Raw genomic sequence first — 24,888 nt, 5'->3', positions numbered from 1 at the left:
GGCGAGGGAAACTCCCTTCTTTAACAACCACCTGAACAGACGATCATGATCTTGGTTTAAGTGTTCCCATAAGTGTTGCACCGGAGTTTCAGTTCTGATAAGTCTGTGCTTAACAGCCCATGTGTCTGTTAAGCAGCTCGGAATATTAATACACTGCAGTTAGGATTGAACTTTCAGAAGGCATTTTGTACTTATTTTGGAGGGTGCATTTGTGTCATTTCAGAAATAGATTCTATCACATCAAATCTGTTATGAAATGTCACAAGTTTACCCTAAAAGGCAGTAAATAAAGATTGCCTATGGAGTCAAGCCATTTCCTTTTTGAAGACCTTTTGCTGTTACTGATGATTGTTAGGAATTGCAAGCGATTGGTTTGTGTACATGCTGCATTGACCTGCACTTTATGTCCTTGGTTCTTTCCAATCACAGAGCCAGCAACTAAGGGCAAAAGGCAGAATTGAGTTAATGCAATTTCACCATTGTACTCTTCCAGTTCTTATCCCTCCCTGCAAAACATTGTCACTTGAATGCAATCCTTATTTTTCTCTAGAGATGTTTAGTTAGGATTGATTCCAAGAGTTGGTTCCAAGAATTTGCTTTAGAGCTTAATTTAAAGCTAGTTTTATTGTTATTGTGAAATAAACTTTTTTTAATTATAATTTTAAATGTTTATGATGTAATTTTAGTTTTTATATTATTCATATATTTAAAATAAATAATTTTATTTTTATGGTTGTGTAAGAAACAATATAGGAGCCAATGCAGTATAGGTTTTTAATATCTCCCAAACTTCTTTTATTCTTAGGCAAGCGGGTAAAGGTACCTCCGCCATTGATGCCCCAGGTCTCAGAAGTCAAAGTTCATGAAATTTCCAGAGAACTCGCTATGAATCTGTCTTCCACACCTACTGATAGAGGTTATGGCCAGAGCAGTAGTCCTAAATCAGAACGTCTTCATGAAAAAGATCAGATAAGTGTCTTCCCAGATACTGAGCCCACTCCAACACTTACTGTTGTCTCCCCTGCCTTATTTGAACCATCACTCAGACAAGATGTTCAAAACCATACTGTGGCTGCTGCGCCTGCTGAACACGAAATTAAAAGTCAAGATGAAGATGTTAGCCTGCATACTGAATATCCGGTAGTGGAGACCAGCTCAATGCCACCAACTGGTCAAGCTGATTTTGAAAAAGAATTTTACGATGGTAAAATAATTCAACCCAGTTTAGAAACATTGATTGAAGAAGTGACAACTGGAAAAATGCCAGTGGATGACAAGCTGGAAATATCTGTGATCACCCGCACTGTGATAACTGCAGGCGTAGAAAAAGACGGTCAGACTGTTGGTCCACAGGATGTAAAAGAAAACATATCCATTGCAGAAACCACTGTCAGTGCAAAGGCACCTTTAGACACCAGCACTGTCAGTACAACAATTGTAGGAAGTCAGAGTGAAAGTGTCCAAACATTTGTACCAATTGAGGTTGTGCCAACCTCGATCACAGATAAACCTGCTTTACCACAAGACACACATCTTGGTAGCGTTCCCACATCTCAAGAAGGGACAGAAAGCCCAGAGGAGGTAACTGATAAGCAGATTGAGAAAATAACGGTACTGTATGCTAGTGATGTTCCAGCCAGCAGTTTAAATAAAACTGCTGTAACACAACAGGCAGAACCAGAAGAATCCAGAGATGAAAAGAAATCCACATTGCTGCCATTCATGTCAAATGATTCAGTAACTACAGAACGTGACAGAAAAACAGTTTTAGCTTCTACTACATCTGAGGACCATAGTAATAGAACAAGGAAAGACCAGGACAGCAAGAAAGAGGTAGTGACGCATTCACTGAGTACAGCTGAACCTGCTTCTGACATCACTGGAACGGAAGCCACGAGTATCGAAGACGCCAGTCATATTATAAAAGTTGTACCTATAAGCATTGTACCAGAAACTACACCACCCATAACTGTGTCTGCAACTAAAGATAGCATATTATTAGCCTCAAGAACTATGAGAACAATGACTGATGAGCCATCAGTTTATTCAACATTAAGACCGATGGCCTCTTTGTCTACGCAATCGAGCACTGATGAAGCTGAAGGATCTTCTAGCATTATGTTGTCAAGTGATGAAAAAGAAGACGGGCAAGAACAATCTTTTGAAGATGAAGGACCATCTACTTCATTGATTCTACCAGAAGTAACATCCCAAGGAGATTCTGAAGATGCGAACACTGAGGTTGTCTTCGCTGATTCAGCTAAAGTTATTGAAAAGTCAACAGTTCAAGTCATTACTTTGGAATCTCAAAGCTCCGTTGTCCAGTCCACGCAGTTCGAGCAAACAGTTACCACTCCAGAAAGTCATGCTGCAAGAGTAATCCCATCAAAATATTTTTCTGACGATCTAATGAAGAAAGAATTAGTAGCTAATCAAACAGGGCTGATTCATGCATTTGCTGAGCCAACTCATACTGGTAAGACAGTGGAATCTACAGATTCGACTGGATTATCTTCTGAAGCTTTGATAGAGAAAGTTGCTCATGAGACTGATGTGGATGAGGCCAGTGGACTCGAACCTAAAGAAGCTGAAGGTCTCTTCTTTCCAGAAGTTCAGACGGTCTCAAGTCACACAGAGGTTGTAAATGCTTCTGGTGATGATAGGCCAACAGAATATGACCATAAACCTAGTGGCCACCTGCATTTTGTAAGCCATCAACCCACAGTCGAGGAAGTGAGTATAGAATCTACAAGTGGCATCACAGAGGAATCAGTGAAAGAGCATGGTGTGTCGCAGACTATTACCATTACAAGCACTCAAGAACAACCAGATGTTTTTACTCTTGAATCAGATGGGAACGTGGATATGATAAGTCAATTGCCGCAGGGCCAGTCCACAGTTTCGGCTACACCAGAGTCGGTTAGCGTCCTAACACAAGCTGCTGAGGAAAGTCGAGCAGTCCACACCTCTGGATCTGATCATATGATAAGATTTGAGACTCTGTCACCACAGATAGAGGTAGAAAAGAAAATACATCACATAACTACAACAGTGCAAGAACCAGAAGAAGCAAAACGCGAGAGTCATTATACAACAGTGATAACTCCACAAGAAACATCAGAACCTAGATTTGTACCTGGGGATAAAATTCACCCAGTACGACCAGTACCAACATATTCTGAGGAAACGAAAGCTGAGTCCGCTGTGACTGTTTTACCAAGCACATTATTGCCTATTGTAAATTCCACAGTTGCAGGTATTCAAGAAGAGCTAGACATTAGTACTGCAGAAAAGATTCAACCAGAATCAGCAAGCGAAGAAGGTAGTGCGATTGGCCAGGACATTGAATCACATTCAAGTACCCCAGAAATATCAACTATTTCTAAAAGATTTGTGACTGAGTCATCTAAAGCAGTATCTCACCATCCTGTTTCAGTGCAAGAGGTCACTTCAATGCCTGTGATCGTCAGTCACATTCCGGTAATAGACTCCACCTCAGAGAAGACAATATCTCACCATCCACATGAGGTTACCTCAGTGCCTGTGAGTGAAATTTACATACCTGTTGAAGACTCCACCCCAGATGAGATTGAGAAGGATACTGCCGAAATAGTTCCTGAGATAATTGCCAAAACCTCTACATCGCCACAAAAGATAGTTCATTCCCTGGTTGAATCAACTGTTACCTCCTCATCTGTAACAGCAGAAGAGATAGAAGGATCAGGTACTCCAGAGGAAACAACAGGCACAAAGGAACTGAGCACAGCAGGCTCTGAAACAGACACCAAGGTTAGAACCACAGCCTCCGTCACTGGAGTGGAGGTAATGGAGGTAACCACAAAAGCAATCAAATTATTCCCAACAACAACAGCTGCCTCTGCCAAAACAAGACCTGGTACAAGTGCATCCATCAAAGACACTGAAGTAAAAACAACAGTCAAACCAAAATCTTCAGTAACAGATATATTACCACTTATTATTGAAAATGATCCTGGTGAGACTCCAGTGGAAGAGACTGTAATTATTGGTGAATCGAGTACCCTGCTTCCTGGTGTCTCAGACATCGATATGACAGGCAGTCTGTCCCAACTGGACATCGATCACGAATATTTCACAATGTCGCCGACCAGAGTAACACCAGTCTTTAAACCTTCTGCTGCTGTCTCTCCTATCGGGGTCACGTCAAAGGCTGTAGCATCTCCAGACTCGGCTGCAGCATCTCCAGACTCGGCTGCAGCATCTCCAGACTCTCCTCCAGCAGGAGATCAAAAGGCTGTAGAAGCTTCAACATTTTCCACCATTCCAACAACTATAGCTTCTTTCCCAGCACAGCCAGACACAGAGGAAGAGCAGAAACCAGTTGATGTTGTGGAAAAATTGACGGCTACCACTGCACTGGATAAGGAAGTGTTAACTGATCATGGTAAGTTTTTTTAATACATATATAAATTCTTTTAAAAATGTATTCTCTTTCCGTTTGGGCTATTTTCTGTTTTACTTGAAAGTTAGTTGTTTCAAGTAGTGATTGCCAAGAATGACTATCCAGATTCTCAGATGACTTAACCAAGAGTATATGGATGGAAAGTGTCATCTGAGCTACATAATATAAGCCGAAGGCTGTTGAAAAGAAATTTTATCAAGATCATCGTGCAGATGCTGTTTGTTAGCATGGCCTTGTTGTTTGGAAGTTATCCTGTGCACCGTACAAGCAGACGTGATTGTTGTGGGAATTGCCTGGTTGTTTTGCTATCAGTTGTTTAAAGGTAGCATGTTGACCTCCCTTTCCCCCCCCTCCTTCTCTTCCCTCTCCCCCTCTCCCTTGCTTGGTGTCTATCCTGACCCCGTGAAGTGCTCTGTGAGACATTGCCCTACACGAAGAGCACTAATATAAATGCAAGTTGTTGTTGAACTGAAAACAATCCTTCAAATTGCAGCAATGTTAGTAGATAGTACTATGTTGGTAGAATGGTACATATTCATTTTGCCAAATGCTTGGGCTTCTCACGAGGCTGTATGTCAAATCCCCACCTCTACTATCTTTAGCCATAGTGTTGTGCATTTGTTATATTTAATTTATATCAGCATTAAAAATGAGTATTAAGAACTTCATCTGTAATCTTAAGTTGTCGTCATTGTGTACTTGCCTTTCTGAACATGCCCGAAAGGATCTGGAAGAATGCTTTAATCCCTTAATGATCATTCAATGATATTCAGAAATATGTTTAACCTTCAATCCCTCATTAGAATGCATTGGAGTCTTGAAGCTCAGTGGTCAGAGCACTCGCCTCTCAAGCGAGAGACCTGGGTTCGATTCCCGGTAGGGCGAAACATTGGGCAAGTTTCCTCACTCCACACACCTAATAATAATCCCTCCAAAAAACAAAACAATAATAAATTGATCACTTCAATCCACAACTGTTTGTGGGACTCTGCTGTGCACAATTGGCTGCCGCATTTCACCCACAAATACAGTCAATTCACTTTACAGTATATTCTGTGAAGCACTTTGAGACGTCTAGAAGACACGAAAAGCGCTATATCAAATGCAAGGATTATTATTATTTTTGGAAATAGCATCAAATTTCATCCAACGAGAGAACGCTGAGTACCTTTAACAGACTTTTCAGCACAGATTTTAAGAGTGAAATGTGACAATACCTAATAGATGTCACAATTCTGATGTCACATATATTAACTCATCCCTGACTGTTCAGCACCTCAGGCCGTCCTCCTAATGTGAAAGGTGCTTTACAAATGTAATTTTGTTGTTGTTGTTAAGATTGGGGGGTTGTCGAAAAGGATGGGAGAAATGCTGGGAGATGTTTTCTCACTCAGAAAGTTGTTCAGATGTTGAATGCCCTGCCAAGTAAAGTGGTAAAGGCAGAGTCTGTTGTGGCTTTGAAGAGGGAAGAGGTAGAGAAACATAGGGATAGGGCAGGATAATGGGTTTGAAAATGCAACTTGCTCTGAGATCCAGTGCAGACTCAATGGGCTGAACGCTATAAATTTCTATATACAGAGCAACATCTTAAAAAGTAAGTACAAGTACAATGATCCAATCGGTAGTTGCCAGAAAATTAAGTAAGTTTCAAGGACACTTGGAAATCTGGATTCTTAAGTATTGTTCTATTTAACATCATCTCCTACATTCTTTCTAATGAGTGCCTTTTACTTCCAGTTGCTTTTATTTCTTTACCAGTTCCTAATGGCATACTGCACATCTGCCATACCACCCACACACCATCTGTCTTTAAGGATCTATGTCCACGTTATTAGTTACTATTCAACAAAAGTCAAAAAGGGCCAAGCTTGTTGGATGTGGCAGCATCATGGATTCTATCTGAACTATAAGAGCAGCCAAGGTTCTATTAACTTAAGTGGCTTTCTTAAATGTTACCAGACCATCTACACTTTTTTTGGAATTGTATTACATCTTAAGAGTTGGACAGTACGTAAGAGAAAGGGAAAAAGAATGTAAGTAAGGAAGATAACCAATATTATTCCCACTATTATTAAACTGAGACAAGATAGATCAGATAATGTATAAAATCCCATAATTTTTTGGTCTGATCTTAAGTTTGTAGAAAGGGATTACATTTATTTATCCTTTTAAATCCTCAGCTCTTGGTAGGAGCAGTGTCTCAGACTGTTGTTACTTCAGCCTTATTTAATGGAAAAAAAATATGCCTTTAGCCTCATAGTTCTATCTTATTATGATAATAATACTCGCATGCGAGTTAGTGCCAATAATAACCCATAAAATACACACAGTTTCATCACTTTACAGTATATCCTGTGAAGCGCTTTGGGACATCTCAATGATGTGATAAGGCGCAATATCTCGTGCAAGGATCATTATAATGCTGAGAATGTCTGAAAGTGCTTTACAAAGTTTCTGTGAAGTGGAGTGATTGTGCAACTCTGGGCAAACGCTGCAGATATTAAGTGTATAATATAAAATATGTTGCTTTATATATAGTCTTCAAAGGCTTTGAATTCCCCCATAAATTCCTCAGCCTCTCTATGTCCTGAAAAACAATCCAGACAAAATTGGTCAGTCACTGCATAGCTGTTTGTGGGACACTGCTGTGTGCAAATTGACTGCCGCATTCACCAACAAATTGTCACTACCCTTTACGTTAATTCTCTGAACTACTTTAAGACAAAGTGATAAGGTGCCATATTAAATTCAAGGCCTATTATTATTACTGGTCTTTAAAAGCTGCTTGAAACCCTGCCTTTTCAATCACTCCTATTGTACCTCTTTCCTCCCCATTCTCCTACTCCTCCTGCTCAGTGTCCAGCACTGTTTCTGTTCACTCTGCAAGACATTTCCCTAAGTGAAAGGCACTGTATCCTATTGTTATATGTTGCTCCTAAAAAAAACGCAGTATAAATGTTGAATTTAAAAATTTGAATGCACCAAGGATTTGGATGGAGAACAACCCACTGATTTGTTTTACGATACAGTAATTAACATCATTTAAATCTAAGAAATGGCTTCAAATTTCACTTAACAGTATCAAGATTGATGCCAAACAATTACACAACCAACCATATGAACAGTGCTTCTATTCAATTTTTATGCTGCACCATCATAAATTTGTACTCCCAATGAAGTCTACAATTTAATTCTTCAATCTATCTACACCACGTTTATATAGCAGTTCCACTCGAAATGTGGTGCCAAACAAGAGGGATTTAAGAGGCGCATTTAAATCCTCTGTTTTTACACGACCTCTTTGTTTCCAGGAATCATTTTCAGCAAAATAAGTGAGCTTACAATGCAGGGTTCTCCCAGTAAGGAAGGGGTCAAATGTCTCACGGAGAGGAAGAAGGGGAAAAAAATTGGAAGTATCACCCACCTACAGTGGCATTTGCTTAAAAATACACTAAACTTCACAGTAAGTGAAGTGCTTCGAGATATCCTCCTGACCATAGAAAGTGTTATATTAAATGCAAGTATTATATAAAATAATGATGTAGGCTTGTGCGAACAAGGTACATACAGTGAAATAAACAAGTAATAATCCTTTAATCAGACCAAAAAGCAAAATGTCGCAGTTTTGGTCACTCATAATTTTTTCAAAATGCCTCAAAAGTATTTCACAAAATTGCAGTGAATGTTTATTTGTAGGTGAACCTGGCTACCAATTTACAATTGAAATGCCCCATAAAACAGCTAGGAGATGAAGCTTGTTGGCCAAGATGCTGAGAGAAACTCCCTTCTTTTTTGAATAGAATTGAAGGATTCTGGTTAATATCTGACGTGAACGATGGCACTGACAGTACAAACTGCCCCATTAGTACACCAGAGTGTCACCCTGGACTGTGAATCCAATTGTGACGATGTCACTTGGGTGACAACATTACTTTGCTTTCTCCTGGGCACGGTCTGTAGAACCTGGAAATGCATACAATGGGAACACTACAGGGAACCAGGACAATGATCAGCTAAGTAGAGCAGTGCTTGATTGTTAGTGTCTTAATGTTTGCTCTGTTCTCTGGTTGCTGGGGAAGGGAGAGTGTTGGCAGAGAAGGATAAAGACTAGAAGAGGAAAGAGCAAGTTCAGGGTAGGCTAGTGCTTGGGCTATATAACATTGTATATGAAGGGAGAACTGTGGAGAACACTTTAAAAAAAGGCGATTTTGCAGAACAGTGCTTTTTGAAGGCTTCTTTGGATTCAGTTTTTGATCATCTCTAAGGTGGCTTAACATTGATAAAACTTGATTCCTATTGAGGATAAAAGCAGGACGTGGAAGGGCAAACTGGTCATTGGGAGCAGGGAACGATGTGGTTCTAGCTGGTTAAATTCTAGCATTACCGCAAAGCGCACTCTGCGAGTCCCCAGGCCTTGGCTCTCACCAACCTGAGAATAATACTTTCCAAAATTAAGCAGGGTGTGTTCTTTCAGGAAGAGAGTGCATATTCCATTCCACGTACACGGAAATTTCCATGTGTAGGTGCCATTCAAATGTGGAGCTCTCAATCTGGTTTGATTTTAAGCTTGGTGAAGGGTTTCCGCGTGTGCCAGCTACCCGCGCTGACCAAATAAAAAGCATTGCGTTTTGTGCCTACGCACGTCAGTCTTTGTTTTCAGTTTGTTCTTTATTCTGATTTTATTGGAATAATTAAAAGATCAACTTTGGCCAAAAATAATCGTTTTGTCTAAATCTCCATTGCGTGGAGTCAGTGATGTAAACCTGGACAGGATAAACTGTTCTATAAAGAGGAAAATGGATACTACATTCTAACTTGGATTAGTTCATCCTGAAAAGAGCAAAACAAAGACTTGGGACTTTTATTGGAACCATAACAAAAGTATATTCATGCAGAATTATGATCATAGTCATTACGCTTGAGTAGTGTGAATTATCCTAAGCTCCCCGAGGGTGATCCACCGACTCAGCATGAACCCAACCATCCATTATTCCTAGACGGAAATACAGTATATGTGTTTATTCATTATGCTGGTTACTTACAGTTAGAGCACAGGAGTGTTAGTACAGCCATGCTTTGAATACTTAATTGGCTAATTAGTTTTAGCATTTCAAATGTGGATCTCAATTTAACCATTTTTCTGTACACCCTGCTGTTTCGGTAAGATGATAAAGAAAGATATTTGGAAGCTAGTGGGTATAAAGCTGTCCAGCACTAAACCATTCTGCCCAAAAGGTTGATCTATGATGATTGGTTTATCTCAGCACAGGGTGGGATTTGTTGCAGGTTAGCTACAATTGGCCTCAGCCACCCTGGGCTACAAGAGGAAAAATATCCAGTAAAAGTCTCAAGTCTTTGCTCTTTTAAGTGTCACTGAGGTACTCTGCAGGTGATAGTGTGAGATCCGGAGGAACACAATGTTCGAGGAGACGGAAGCAGGGGAGGAGATAAATGTGATGGAGGGGAAGAAAAGGAGTCTTGGTTAGAGACTAAATATGAGAAAGAAAGGAGAGTTGAGGGCCAAACTGGACACCGAGATTGTGGACTGGTTTGGTGAGGCTGAGGAGGTCGGAGGTGGAAGTAAAGAGGTGTTGGAGGGGTGGGGGGGCGGGGGTGAGTCGAGTCGGATCTTATAAGATCTGTAAGACTGTAAGACTGCAGGAAGTTGATGCTCAGTCACGACCCAATGTCTGACCAGACAGACAGAGAGAACAGCAGTAGTCCTGGAATCAAGAGTAGACATGGAAAAGTAGATTTCATGTCATCTGGATACAAATGGAAGTTAACCCCATATCTCAGAGTATGTCACCAAGAGGGAGTATGTAGATAACAAAAAGAAAGGAACTTAGGATAGAGTCCCGAGGTACTTTGCTTATGACAATGCGTTGCAAGAGGAGAAACCATTGAAAGAGACAAAGTAAAGATGGTGGGTCCTGATTAGGACTTGAACCAAGTGAGTGGGTTCCATGGAGGTGGGTGCTTATAACTATAAAATGTGTATGAGGCAAAAAAATATATTTTGAAAGTTAAATCTACACCTGAAGTTGAGGAAAGTCAGTAAAATCACTTTAGGGAAATGAACAAGTATCGCACTCAGTAATTATCCATTTTATTTTGCCCTGTTTCTTAAATAACTACAAAAGAACAAAACACAAAATACTGCAGATGTTGGAAATCTGAAACAAAAAGAGAAGTTGCAGGGAACACTCATCAGGTCAGGTAGCATCTATGGAGAAAGGAAGAGTAGAAAAGAACAGTTGGTCAATAGTTAAACCAGACTGAACTATGGTACTTTGTATCCCTACAATACTCCTGAGCTCAGGGTCATGCTCTCTCACCTGATCCTGCCCTGCATGTCTCGAAGTGTTAGCTCAAGCTTCACTTAGCGCTGAGTATCCGGGTTTATTGTGACTCTTTTTCTAACCATTTGATTCTAATCTCCCCCTCCAAGAGCAGAAAGCCTCTATCAGAATTAGAATGTTCTTATTTTAGTGCTGAATCTTTGTCCTGACAAGTTTTCTTGACCATTTTCTGAACCTAAGTATTCCTCACTAATGTCACAATGCGTCCATTGATGCTCCTGATTTACCAATAAACCGAGCTGTTGCAGTTCTTTTGTTCTTTGCTAAATCTTGGCACAATACAGTAGAGCATTGACATATGGCTCTTTATATTGGAGTCTCTTAAGATATCAGCTTTCCAATGGCATTCCAAATAAGGCATCCCATGTTGCACAGTTGAGATAATAATAAGAATTCTTGCATTTGGTATACCACCTTGTCACTTCATTGAGACATGGCAAAGCATTTAATTGGATTGTACTGTGAGGTGTAGTGATTGTATAAGAGATCTGTTTCTGGCAAATGTCCGTGCATCCCGCAATCCATTGAGAACTCCTTTCTGAATCTTGTAATTCTGGAGTCCCTGTGGGTTGGGAGAAGGGTCCTGTTAAGAGATTGGTACATTTTTGACCACTCTGCCTCTGATTAGGTCTTAAGAGAATGGGAAGAAAAGTTAGTTTCACATTGCTAGTTTTCTGAAAATTGATTTGAGGCTCACTGGACCGAGTCTGTGATGAGAGGAGCTATTAGCTGACCTTGATGAGCAAACACTGTGTATTCTCCACTAGTTGGTATATTTACTGATTTTATGATGGAAAATCCCTTATAAGCTCTGATTGCCAAGGTCAGTAAATTTCCAAAACGATGAGGAATAAAACACAATCATCCACCAAGATCAGTAAAAGCACAAACGGATCGGATCCTTCCTTTTCTCCCAAGACATTAAGGGAAGCTTTGTGCCTGCATCATCCTTGTGCCTCAGGACTTAGCAGTGCATAATGCTGAATCAGTTTATGTTGATTGCAAAATAGCAATTATTTTCTTTATGTTTTTATATATTTTAAAGATACAGGCAAAAAGGTCACTATTATTGACATCAGTGTAAATATAAACGGCAATGTGTCAAAAAAAAAACCTCTCCTACAGCAAAATAACAAATTTACATTTACATAGGGTGGGTGGGTGGCCCAAGGCACTGAGTATTCAAGAGTTTGCACTTGAGCTGGGATTGGATTCAGGAGGGGTGGGGGCCAAGGGGGGGGGGGAGGAAAGATGACTGAAGATACAGTCAAAGAGGAAGGTCTTAAAGTGGAGCTTGAAGGAGGAAAGGCAAAGGGAGTCTGGGTGGAGTTCCAGAGAGTGGGGGCAGTTTGGCTGAAGGCTCAACCCCAATGATGGGGTGGGCAGGGTAGGCACATGAAGCAGACTAGTGTGGCACAGTGCAATAGTTTTTTTCTTAAAAAAAGGTGCTCATTTTCTCCTCCCTTAAAAGGATCTGTTCAAGAAACTGTTTTCTGATCCAAAGAACAAAGTAAAGAAAAAAATGATTGGATAATGGTTACAAATCATTAGGATTTGATTCAGAAACACTAGGTTAATGATTTAGAAATTTGGAACAATATTTGCAGTATCCCTTAAGCCATTCCTTGCCTTAATTAACACATGGAAGACCATCAGCAAAATAACACATTTTATTCTGTAGCTTATTTGCTCTGGAAAAAGAATTTGGAAAAAGATTAAAAATGACATAGTCCAACTGGCTTGTAGTTTTCTTAAAACAAACAACATGGTTAAGTTGAATAGCTTCCCAAAGTAGTTTGAAATTTTTAAACTGATTTTGAACAATTGCACGGATCCAGATCACTATGTTATCAAAACTTATTCTGGGATGCATGCGTAATGAGAATGATTCTGTTTGTTTAGCTTAACTTAATGTTCAAACTGTTATTCTTAATCTTAAATGAGCTTTGCCAGGATGTAATTTTTAACAACTATTAGACAAACCAAAATGATTGATGGAATCAGCTTAGTAGGAGAATTGCGAGCACAGTAAATCGCTTAGCTGCAGCAATAACTGAGAATATAAGCGGCATCAAGCCATATCTTTTATACAAAATGTGGCTGCGTGACTGGGAACAATCGTGGCACCTAAAGGCAGTGGCACACAGTAGGCCTTAGTTAGCCAAGAGGAGAGGGTGAGCCGAAGAGTGGGGTAGAACGTCATAGTGATAGGGAAGTACTAGGGTCTGAAGGGATTTATAGGTGATTTAACAATGTTAACCTTCATCAGCTATTCCTGTCGTGCATCTCTTAATTTTTGACAGGCACAAAAAATAAAAATTTGCTAATTAAAACTAGATTTAACACAAACTTTTGTGTTTTATGGTGTTTATCATGAACGGTCCAAACTTTACCTTTGTGCTGTCATCAGAAGCCAATTAAACAAATGTATTTTTATTCCTAAATGCAGACTAATTGTATCACAGTGGCTGGGGGCAGATTTTGCCATTTAGCTCTGCTCACAGTAGGAGACTACTGGGTAACAAGCTATTTATTGCAGTACTTTACAGGTCATTGATGAAAAGATAACTTGCTATAACAATTATATTATAAGGATATAATTTGCTGGTGGTGGGGGGGGCGGTGGCAGATAATGTAATAAACTGCAAGCATGAAGTTAAGGTGGTGTGAATATGATTCAAACCTGAGAGAATATTACATTCTCAATATTCTCCAAGTTGTCTAGGATTTGTTTGTAGGGTTCTTCTCTGCTCATTTACTGTTAGTCTTTCCAGTTTAAAGGTATTTTACTCATACCAACTTTTTTCTACCAAATTTTCTCCCATCGCCATCTCTCCTGAAGGAATTGACTCTCTGTTTAGGTGTAATTCTATGGATGCTGGGCACCCTCTGGTACTTTGCTGACCTGACCACTAATAATGTGTTAACGTTATAAGTTTCAGCAAATCTGGGGGAAGGGAAGAAGCTTGTGGGAGAGAGGATGTTGACGAACAATCTCAATCGTATATTCATTTAATATAACAATACAGTACAGTGTATATTTATACAGTGCCTTTCACATCACGAGGACACCTCAAAAAGCCCTAACGGGGCTGGATGGGCACCCAAGATAGAGGTGGCAGCTAAGGAGAGTAGGGAGGGAATGATGACTGAAAGCGTGGTCATAGATGTAAGTTTTGAGACGTGTCTTGAATGAGGGATGGAGGGAACATCCACTTACGCCTCAAGCAGTTTTTTATTGACAAAGTTGGTAGGAGCTAAGGTTTAGGATCGCAGACTGTGCATTGGCTACTGATAGAGTTTAACCAACTAAAATCGCATAGCTTGCCACAGCAAACTGTCTGGCTTCCCATGGCTTATTCAGCTTGCACCACTCTACCTATTAGGGTTTGGGCTTGCAAGGTTAAAAGAAAATGAGTGGGAAGAATTTTTGCCCCCAGTAAAGGTTGTGTCCCTCCCAAGTTCTGCCGACAAGCCAGGCTGTCTGGTCTATCATGATCAGTGCCTTTGAGGTACTGAGATTTACCTGACTCAGAAAGCAGACACTGAGGTTGCCACAGAGGGTTAACTCAATTATGACATTCTGTTGTCAAGGATGTCATCTAGGAGCCCGTTCATCCTAAAGGGGACCCTCTTACCCCAAAATAAGATGTGGAGCACTGGATAGAGATTAGCAGGAGTGATTGATTTTCCCTCTAGTCCAGGTGTGTTGATGCATTTTTAGAGAACAGCTATTGATTCCAGATCTTCTATTAGCAATGGCATAATTTCTCTTTATTACTGTGAACTGGCAATAAATTCAAGGTTTCCAATGACAAGACGATTGGGAAGTGGACTTAATACTGTATTGGGGATAGATCAGAGATATGTTTCCTTTGTTTCTGATCACAGAATGTTTTTATTGGGTTTAGTGCTTCATATACTGTAGCAATAATCAGTTTAAATTGTGTGCATCTGCCTTCATGTAGCATAGCCCAATTATTTTGTCGGAAGCAGTACAAATGATCTGAGAGGCACTTACTTGTTGATTAATTGACATTGGAGAATGGGTATTATTCTTGGCTATGTCTCTGCATAGATAACTGGGCATTATTCAGGTTGGAGCTTTGTTGCTGTAGCAGCAAAAGTTCAATATATGCATCTTCATGTCTAATCTGGCAAGTTGTCCTAACCTACCCCGTCCTTAGCAAGCTTTTCAGCTCATTTTTATAATAAACTATCTCATTATAAAGACTTAGCAAAACAAAGTTGTAGCAACTGTAGAGTTTACTAAATCCAATATATTTTCTGTGGTCCCAACATTTTCAATGTAGTTTCCACATTTTGTAACTTTCTTTTCTATTTGTTACCCCTCGGCCCCCTGACTCATGATCATCCCAGAGGCAAACACTTACTAGTCATTGTGAGGTACAGGGATTTCTGTGCAGAAAAAGCAGTTTACATGGCAAAGCGCTTTTTACTGGTAGTGAGGTGTCGACGTTGCTACTGTTTTCAGTAAGAGCCCTTTTTTTTTATCCCTGTAGCTGTTTTGGTAACCTGTCAATTTAGAATTAATGAAAGGAGAATTCAGTTTTAAGCATGAATGAGAAAAGATCATTTGTCCCATAAAATCTATTCCACCATCCTGAATCAGTCGATAACACTCTCACCTCCGTGTCAGAAAATTTTGACTTTGATATTCACACGTCAGTACTCATGATGTAGGCTGACACTGCAATACTATGAGGCTATGCTGCATTTTGAGTGACATGTTGAACTGAGGTCCAGTCTGCCTTTTCGGGTGAACATTAAAGACCCCATGGCATTTTTTGAAAAGAGAAGGGAGTTTCTCCCAGTGACCTGGTCATGAATTCCCCAAATAAAATTATAAATTGCTGCATGACCATTTAAGTGGTCTGAAATGCTACCACTACCCTGTGTGAGGAGTGCTATATAAATGCAAGTTGCTTTTGTGGGAGATTGGTTTGTATACATTGGCTGCTGCATCACCAAAAAAATATGCATTCATTATACTTTACAGCAAAGCCTGTGAAATGTTTTGAGATGTCTTCCTGACCTGAAAGATGCTATATCAAATGCAAGGATTATTTTATTTGATCATGGGCAACCTGTATACCCTGGTTCAACAAACTAATCCTTGATCTCTGAAGGTAATTGAACAAAAAATCAGTGTATTTATTCTGGCCTGATAAGAATGCCAACAATCTCCCAAATAAAATCGGTCATTCTCCCAAATAAAATCGGTCATTTGTTTCATGACTGTTTGCGGGACTGAGTGCAACTGAGCTGCTGCAGTTTGCCTACAAATACAGTCGCTCCAGTTCACAGTATCCTGTGAAGCATTTTGAGACATCTTCCTGACATGAAAGGCAAAAACTAATTGCAAAGATTATTATTATAATTATAATATATTGGAATCATTTAAATTACAGTACAAGAGAAGACTGTTGAACTCATCATTCAATCCTACATTGGGGTATTATTTGTTATGTTCTTACATAAAGTTTGCAAGGATTATTATTATTACACTGGAGCTACTTTCTCTAATCTCATTCTTTCATTATTTAACACAGGCTGGTTCTTTTCTCACAAGTAATATTTTCCTGATCCCAACAACACAGATACCTTTGTGTTTTATGGAGTTAATTTATCATATGCCCCTTCTCTGCAACCTTCAATTCCATACCAAATAGTTATGCAGCTCTTCTCTTTAAGGAGTTAATGGACTCAGCGTTATGTTGTGGGTTTGTTCCAATGGTGCAGGAAAAATTTACCATCCAACTTTCAAACAGGAACTTCAGGGACATTAACAAGCAGGGAGTCTCAGGAGATTTATTGAGGGCAGAGAAATTAATTTAGCCGCGTGCTGGCACAGTCATTCTTGTGTGGGTTTTGCCTGGACTTGAGCGCTTATTGATAACTGAGCACTTTCAGACTTACTCTCATGACTGCTCTCCCATCTCTCCCATGTTAATGATAGAACAGAGCTTACTATCTTGTCAGCTGTTTTCATTCTTTATGAATGGCACTAGTGGTGGGAGGCCAGTGAGCAGTGCTCAGTCCTTGAGTTTGCGAGCTCTGCCTCCCCAAATTCACCACAACGTAAGCAGGGAGGAAGTAGCAAAATAAAAGTGGCAACAAACATGGTGTCCATAAGTCAAAATACTGCAGATGCTGGAATCTGAAATCTGAATCCGTTCTGACGAAGGGTCGTGGACCCAAAATGTTGACTCACTTTCCTTTCTCTAAAGATGCTGCCTGACCTGCTGAGTATTCCCAGCTCTCTTTTTGTTATAGTGTAATAAGTTATTTTAAACTTCTCAGTTTGTGGATTTTGTTTTTTTCTCCCTCTGTTCTATACCTGAGTATTTTATCTTCTCTTTCTCTACTGAGGCTTCAGCCACCCTCTCCCTTGTTAATGACAGAACTCCCTTGGAATTCGGCACAATAATTGGGTTTCAGGATTTTGACGTTCCCATGTTTTTTTCCGATGGAGGATAGATATTCTGTCTAGCTAAAAATTGGACAACTAGTTTAGCTCAACCGGGATGCTGTGAGGCAGCACTCAAAAGTTGGCTCCAAGTCATGGAAAAGAATCGACTTCCATTGGATGTGATTCTAATAGTTTGGGAACATAACTTGAAAATAAATTTTGGTTAATATCTTTGCTGAAAGTGGGAGATGGGCTGCCTCCAAAACCTGTGGAACCTCAATGGATGGTAAGTTTCAGCAATGGCAATTTGTCACAATTATCCCTGGTGATAATTATGATATGTTGCCTTGAATGTCAATGTTTTTCACCGCATTGTTTTTCTTTCTGATGTTTCTTTCCCTCGCTCTCTTTCTCTGAATTTTCTTCCTGCCTCCTAATATTATCAATAATAATAATCCTTGCATTTGATACAGTACCTTTCATGTCAGGGAACGTCTCAAAGCGCTTCATAGGATATATTGTAAAGTAGAGTGACTTTGTACTTTCAGGTGAACGATGCAGAAGTCAATTTGCCCTCATCAATACCCCACAAACAACTCTCAAGTAAATGACCAATTTTATTTAGGGGGTTGTTGGCCAGGACATTGAGAGAAACTCCCTTCTCTTTTCAAATGCTGCTGTGGGAAGTTTATCTTCCACCTGAACAGGCAGTCAGGTTTAATATCTCACCCGAAGGACAATACTTCTTACATAAGGTATGCAAGGATTATTATCCTTTGCTGTTGGTGACACTGCAGTTACTGCATCAAATATATGTATTCAGTAGCAACGCTAGCAACATTTCTCTGTGAGAATTAAAACTCGTAGAGATGTAACGTGTTGGTCAGAGACTTGGGAATTCCACTTTCGTCAGGGCTCAGACCTATCTGGTGTAATTTAAATAATGTACGCTCTCAGGTTTGAATCCTGCTGTGTTGAGTTTGCTGATCACAGCCATGGGAAGTATTAAGGTATTGCAATTGGAAAAATAGGTCATATTTGCAAGATCACAACTCATCCCGCCAATGCAAGTTACATACAATACAATTTACATTTATATAGTGCCTTTAAGATCGAGAGGATGCCTGAAAGTGCTTACCAATGCTCGATGGGCATCAGTGCTAGGAATGGGGTGTGTGGGAGGTGGGGAGGGAAAATGCAGTCAAAGAGGCACGGTTCAAACAACATAGGTAGCGAGAAGGAGGAACTGTATCAGTTGAGAGCGAGAGGTTCACAATGTCCATTACATTCTTTCACTGTACACGACGATAGGACACCCAATCTCAAAACAAAAGAAAAAGACACTTGTAGAGTGCCCATTTAAATGATTGTGTAGCAAACAATAGATACAATATGTGAAAGGTTTGGAACTTTCTGATTCTGGATATACCGCTGAAGTAATGATCTCAGTTTTCAAAATAAAACTATCCCAAAGGTAAGAACACTTCCTCCCATGTCCCTGTGCCATTCTTTCCAATGTAAGCCTCATGAATGACTTTTAGAAGAAACGTTGACTTCACAGTAAAACCTAAGAATGCTTCATTCAACAGATGCAACCTGATGATTGCAAGGCAGCCGGGGTGGAGGAGGGGACTAGGCAGGAACCCTGCAGAGCAGCCAGTGATTGCTTTAGGGGCTGCGTGGGTCAGCGGACTGAGTAACTACTTTTGTGCCCTAGGTTTGCCTTCCACTGGAGTGTGGTTACATTTTCATGCTTGAGGAGGTTGGAATTAGTGTAAATTTCCACATGACTCCTCTGGTTAATCGACTAAAAGAAGCGGGCTTTTCTTTTTCATGGCTCAGAGCTACAAAAGGAATAGTATCCAGGAGTTCTGGGGTTAGGGCTTTGAAGTGGTTGCGATTGTGGCAGCTCAAACAGCAGCAGTGAGCGCTGCATCCGAAGTTTCACAGGTTGAGAGATAATTCAACCCAGGTGTCAATTAGAAATTCCTGCTTGAAGCCAGATCACATAAAGTTCCTGGAGTTTTTAGTATGTGCACTAATAAAGCAATTGGGTCAGTCGTCAGTAATAATTTCTTCTTTTATTAGTTAAAAATGTAATCTTTCCTCGCAGAACTAAGCCAATTACTGTTGGTCAACTAGCTGCAGGCAATTACCTCCCTGTAAGTAATTCCAGACCCATCTTCTGCCCACCGCCCACCTTCCTGATCCACCAGCTCAATTCATGCACTCTAGCTTCAATCACTTTTTTAAGTTCCAATTTGACTTGGAGCTAAGCATATTGCTTTGACAATGTGTTTCTGTCTCATCTCTGCGGCGCTCCAAACCTCAACAGCACATTTCATTCCGGTTTGTGTCAAATCTGGTCTTATAAATCCAGTTCTATAGAGAGTCTAATTCAAATAGGCTGCAAACTTGCTATATCACAATGTACAATGTGTGGGATACAGGAAGAATCACATGCCCACAGTGTGCATATACCATTGCGTAATTATAGGCACTTAAACTTTAACTGCACAAACCAAAGACCTTAGATTAACTGCCCGGATCTACCGTTCAAAGAAGTGAAAATAATTTTTTGATGTTCAGGACTCTTTAACTTTCAAATCATCTTAAAATTATACAATCACAGGGTTCTGATCTGCAGTATTTTCTAATAAGATCTTTAACAAGGAATCCTGTTAAGACTTCCTGCTAGCTTGTGGGAACACAGCTTTGGAAGCAAAATTGCATTGGGAGTGGAGTTCCTGTGAGCTGTCTGACCCAGTTCTAGGTACAGGAAGGAGTCTTTATTTGTGAAACCTGGTTCCTGGTTGAGGAATCCCATTACAAATACTGCAGATTAGACCTCAGTCAGAGAAAACTGACAGCAGAAGGGGAAGCCATTTGGTCAATTGTACCTTTGCTGGTACTGGAGCTAGTGACTCTAATCCCATTCCTTTGCCCTTTCCTCATACCGTTGTTTGAAACTGACCAGTGTTTAAAATGAATGAACTTAACTGTAACAGGTGCGTGTGTGTGAGAGAGAGAGAGAGAGATACACTGTGAAGGAGAATATTCAATACACATATACTAAGGGCAGTTAGTAGAGTACACTATTTGCCCTTGATTATGAAACACCCTCATTAGTGAGTTTGCAATTTTGATTGCTTCTAGTTTCAAATGAAAAAAAGAGGTATTTCACCAACTGTATTTCACTGTATGAATTGACTATTTTAAGATACTCCTTCACTTATAGTGCACATCGATATTAATAATCCTTAATAATCCTTGCATTTGTTATAGTGCCGGTTCCTTAAAATATCTCGAAAGCCCTTCAGGATTTACTTTCAAGTGTAGTTACTGGGTAGTTATAGGCAAACACGGCAGCTAATTGCGCAGAGCAATGTATCACAAACAACTATGGAGTGAATGCCTCATTTTATGGGGGATTGTTGGCTAGGGCACTGGGAGAAATTCCTGTGTTCTTTAATCTGTATCTTCCTTATTATTAATCTACTTAATTTAGCCAGTGACATCAAACCTGATCCAGGTTCACTTCTGATTGCTTGTAAAGAGCTCCTTGAAATGTTCGACATGTAATTGCAGCTCTTGGTGGAGTGCATAGCTTGCAGTAGTAGCGGTTACTTTCTCTTTGTTAATATTGTCCCTCAATATCTTCCCAGCAGCTTGATCACCATAGATCACAGTAGACACATGCCTTTTCAGCACTGAGAGGGCCACTATCATATTACATTATGTTTTGACTAATTACTGTATAATTACACATGAATAATGGTACATTAGCACTATTTAAATTACTGTTTTACTCTGGAATTAAGGCATCCTTTCGTCCTTTATCCCCAGGACGTTGGGACAGTGTTTCTTGCAAACACAACAGACCTGCTTACTCTGCTAACAATAGAACAATGTTGGACCACCTCAAGTTACATAACAGTGACTCCAGACTAATCCTTTTTCATTCCCTTAATACACACTTCAATAAGCACATTATTCTAGTGCTGAAAACTGTCACACATCTTCATAGCACCAGCTTGCAGCATCAGTACAGATAAAATATACCACTCTATCTTGTCCAAAGTTCTTTCTTTATTATTGGGTAAATCTGAAAAAAACACCCAACCGTTAATGATGTTTTTCATGATGTTGAAGAGCTCTATTCAATGTCATGGATTGTGTTAAAAGTCACAGGCAAAGTTTTCATCACAAATTGATGGATGGTAATGCTTTCCAGTTACATATTCTATTTTAATAATACCATGTTTGAAAAAACATTATTTGTCTTCAGAATACAAGGTGACCAAAAAGTTGTGTTAATGACCCTATTATCTAAAAAAAATCATTTATTTTAAGACTTATTAGACATTGCAATGTGACCCTGTATTACCTTAGGCTCTTTTGATGGCTCCCTGGTCAAATGCACATTGTGTTGTGATACTGAACTGTGCAAACCAGTTAGATCCCAGGTTTGATCTATGATCTGGATTGAATTGGTTAATATAAATTATGCAGCATGACTAGTTATTTTCCCTTTTTATCCTCTGAAGCTGCAGACTCATATTGGGATACAATTCCATGGATGGCATACTGGGATACGATTCCTCTCGTACTTTACAAAGTGATCATTTTGCATGTGAGAGGTTAGGTAGTTCACTGCATGTGAGACATCACAACCATGCCCGGTCCTGTCCTCATCTGCTCACCACTCACATACACTTTCCTACTGGATTCATTGAATAGCGACCAGGAGGGAGTATCCTACCTTATTTTTTATATGCTGAAATCAGATTACTTAGCACAAAGGAGCAAGTCTCGGATCTTCCTTGGGGTGAAGTTCTGCTCAGAGTTCTCTGTAGCACCTCTGCCGATGTGCGATTATAATGGGGGAAATCCCATTAGCAGCGGATATGGTCAAAGGTTTTTATGCATAATATTGATCAGAAAATTACCACACTGGTCTATACAGCACTCTGGGAGCTGTCTGTACAAATTCATACTAGTACAAAGTTATTCAGTAGTTTCAGGTGACACCCAGGGAGCTAAGTACTTTCTCTCTGACCATTAGATTTGATGCCATTACTAACTATTCACATACAGTAGTTTTACTGGAGCAAAATAAAGAATATGAATTGAGTTGGCATTAATAAATTGACAAATTAAATTTAAAGTGGACAAATGTGAGGTTATACATTTTGGGAGAAAGAATTAGGAGAAGTATATATGGGTGGTAAAATGTTAAAAGGAGTGCGCAATAAAGGGACTTGAGGGTTGAGGTACATAATCCTTCAAAGGTGGGAAGGCAGCTCAACTAAGGTGTCCAAAAAGCTAATGGAATCTTAGGCTTTATAAATAGGGGTATAGAATATAAAAACAAAGAAACAGTAAGAGGTAATGCAAAACTTATATAAATCATTGGTTGAACCGCAGTGAGAATATTGTGTCCATTATTGGTCAAACAATTTTAGGAAAGATGTCAAGGCTATAGAGAAGGTGCTGAAGAGATTTACTGGAATGATACCAGGGATGAGTGGTTTTGCCTCTTGAGTATTTGCAGTGAAGGGATTTTCTCCTGTATCAATTAAAAATATGGGAGCAACAATCACCCAGTTAAATTATGGCTGTTTGTGGTACACCATTATGAGCATATTAGCTGCCATGTTTTCCCACAGAATGCACAGTCACTACACTTAACAATAATTGCTGTGAAGCTCTTTGAGAACTTTCAACGTAATCTAACCCAGAATGAAAACGCAAGAATTATTACTTTTTTTATTATTATAACTGCCTTGCGGCTGTCAGGAAAAGCACCTTCCTGTATAAACAGTGTTTTCCCTTGGGAATCCCTTGTATGTTGCACACACTCGTGGGATCTCAGCTCAAAGGAGATTTCTAGTCCAAGCCAAGATCCCACCACTCTGCGCGCCCACTGTACAGGGCTTTCCCTGGAGAAAACAATGTCTGTGTGTGGTTTTGCCGGTGGCCATTCAGAGGTTACGATGTTGGAACACATTTTAGACCCCGGTAGATGTGGCACCAACATGACAGGAGCTTCTTGTTCTTGTTCTATAACTTCAGGAGCTGTTTTGAATTATAGTTAACAGTGAACAATCAGGGAAGGTTATTCACGAACCACAAATACAACTTAGATAGAGTCTAAGAAGTTAGATATAATCTTGTTGAAACATTGAAATTCAGTTGAAACCACAGGAAATAAACATTTTTTGTAAAAGTTGGGGGAATTATGTTTTGCAGTCAGTAAAAAGGTTACTTGTTTAGTTTGATTTCCATGTGTAAGGTCATAATGTTTAAACAAGAGTTTTCTTGTTTCTTGAGAATATTTATCGTCCTGCAGTCAGCCCAGTCTGTCATCCCTTGTGATGTTCTCTGGCTGAGGTTGCTTCGAACTGCGTCCAACAGTTCTTCATTTTAGTCCCACTGGAGAACAGGTGCTCATCTGTGCAGATCAGTCACTACAGGTGTCTTCGGTCTTTGCCAGGAACAGGGTCAGTGTAGAGGTCATGTGGACGCAGAAGGTAAAACACAGGTTGCACTGTGGGAATAAAGACGCAGCCTCTGCACTTAGGAAAAAAATCGCAGGGGGCTTAAGCGGTTTCCGCTGTATAATGTTTGACTGGTTGCCATAAAAAGTAGCCCACCCACCTAGTGATAGCTTAAACAGCTCTAAAGCCAGTTGTAGGAGACATTTCCCCCCCCCCCAAAAAAAGAGAAAGGGGTGGAAAACACTCTATATGCAATGGAGAGTTTTCATGAGAAGCAGTAATTGCACTTATGATTGCAGTCTGTTCAATTTTATTGGATGTGGTGCAGCCTGTGACCACACAGTCTGAAGCCTGGTCACCATACCATGTAGGAGCTGCAGCAAGCAGGGTTCAGGTTTTCTCTGGTTAGCCAGATGGTCATTCAGAAGGACTTTGTATTTCAAAGGTAAAGCCAACCATTGACAGAGCTTGATATTTCTCACATAATAATCCTTGCAATTGATATTGCACCTCTCACTTCAAGAGGACATTTCAAAGTGCTTCTCAAGATTCCCTGAAAACCATAGTTACTGTGGACTTTGTAGGAAAATATGGCAGCCAATTTGCATGTAGCAATGTCCCACAAACAACCATGAAATGAATCATTCGTATCTGGAGTGTTGGCCAGGACACTGGAAGAAACTCTTCTCTTTTTTAATAATATTGTGGGATCTTTAACGTCCAACTGGACAGGCAAACAAGACCTCAGCTTAACTTTTCATCCATTGGATGACCTCCAACGATCAAGTGCTCCCCCCAGCACAGTCTAGCCTGTGTGTAAGTCTAGGCTACAGCCCACAATCTATTGACTCAAGAGGCGAGTGCTACAACTAAAGGAGCTAAGCTATCACCTAAGATGTGCTCTAAAGGCTGTCTCAGTTCATGTGCTGGCTATAGTTTAATCACTTCAATGGGTGCAGAAGATTTATTTGGTGTTTTAACACTGATCAACCAGAAGATGGCAGTACACCCATCCCGGACAATGGATTCTCCCATTTTTCATATTGAAATTGCTGCCGTCTTCAAATTTTTGAAGCAAAGCCGTGTTTTTTAAATTCTAGTAATTGGAGGACTTTCATCTTTTGTTTTATTTACTATTAAAACATTTATAAA

The 24,888-nt window shown here is 39.9% G+C and overlaps 1 protein-coding gene across 1 annotated transcript in view; it reads left to right on the top strand.

The window, feature by feature from the left end:
• Window positions 1-24,888, top strand: part of LOC103182711 (versican core protein) — a 76,092-nt gene that overhangs the window by 37,534 nt on the left and 13,670 nt on the right. Inside the window, exon 8 of the mRNA XM_042331657.1 lies at window positions 806-4,423. Within this exon, the coding sequence (XP_042187591.1) occupies window positions 806-4,423 (3,618 nt within the window). The remainder of the gene's footprint in view (window positions 1-805; window positions 4,424-24,888) is intronic.

The sequence above is a fragment of the Callorhinchus milii genome, unplaced genomic scaffold (genome assembly GCF_018977255.1).
Source record: "Callorhinchus milii isolate IMCB2004 unplaced genomic scaffold, IMCB_Cmil_1.0 Scaffold1, whole genome shotgun sequence".
In the NCBI taxonomy this organism is placed as follows: domain Eukaryota; kingdom Metazoa; phylum Chordata; class Chondrichthyes; order Chimaeriformes; family Callorhinchidae; genus Callorhinchus; species Callorhinchus milii.
Note: the sequence above shows the minus strand (reverse complement) of the source record. Positions and strands in the feature narration are given on the sequence as shown.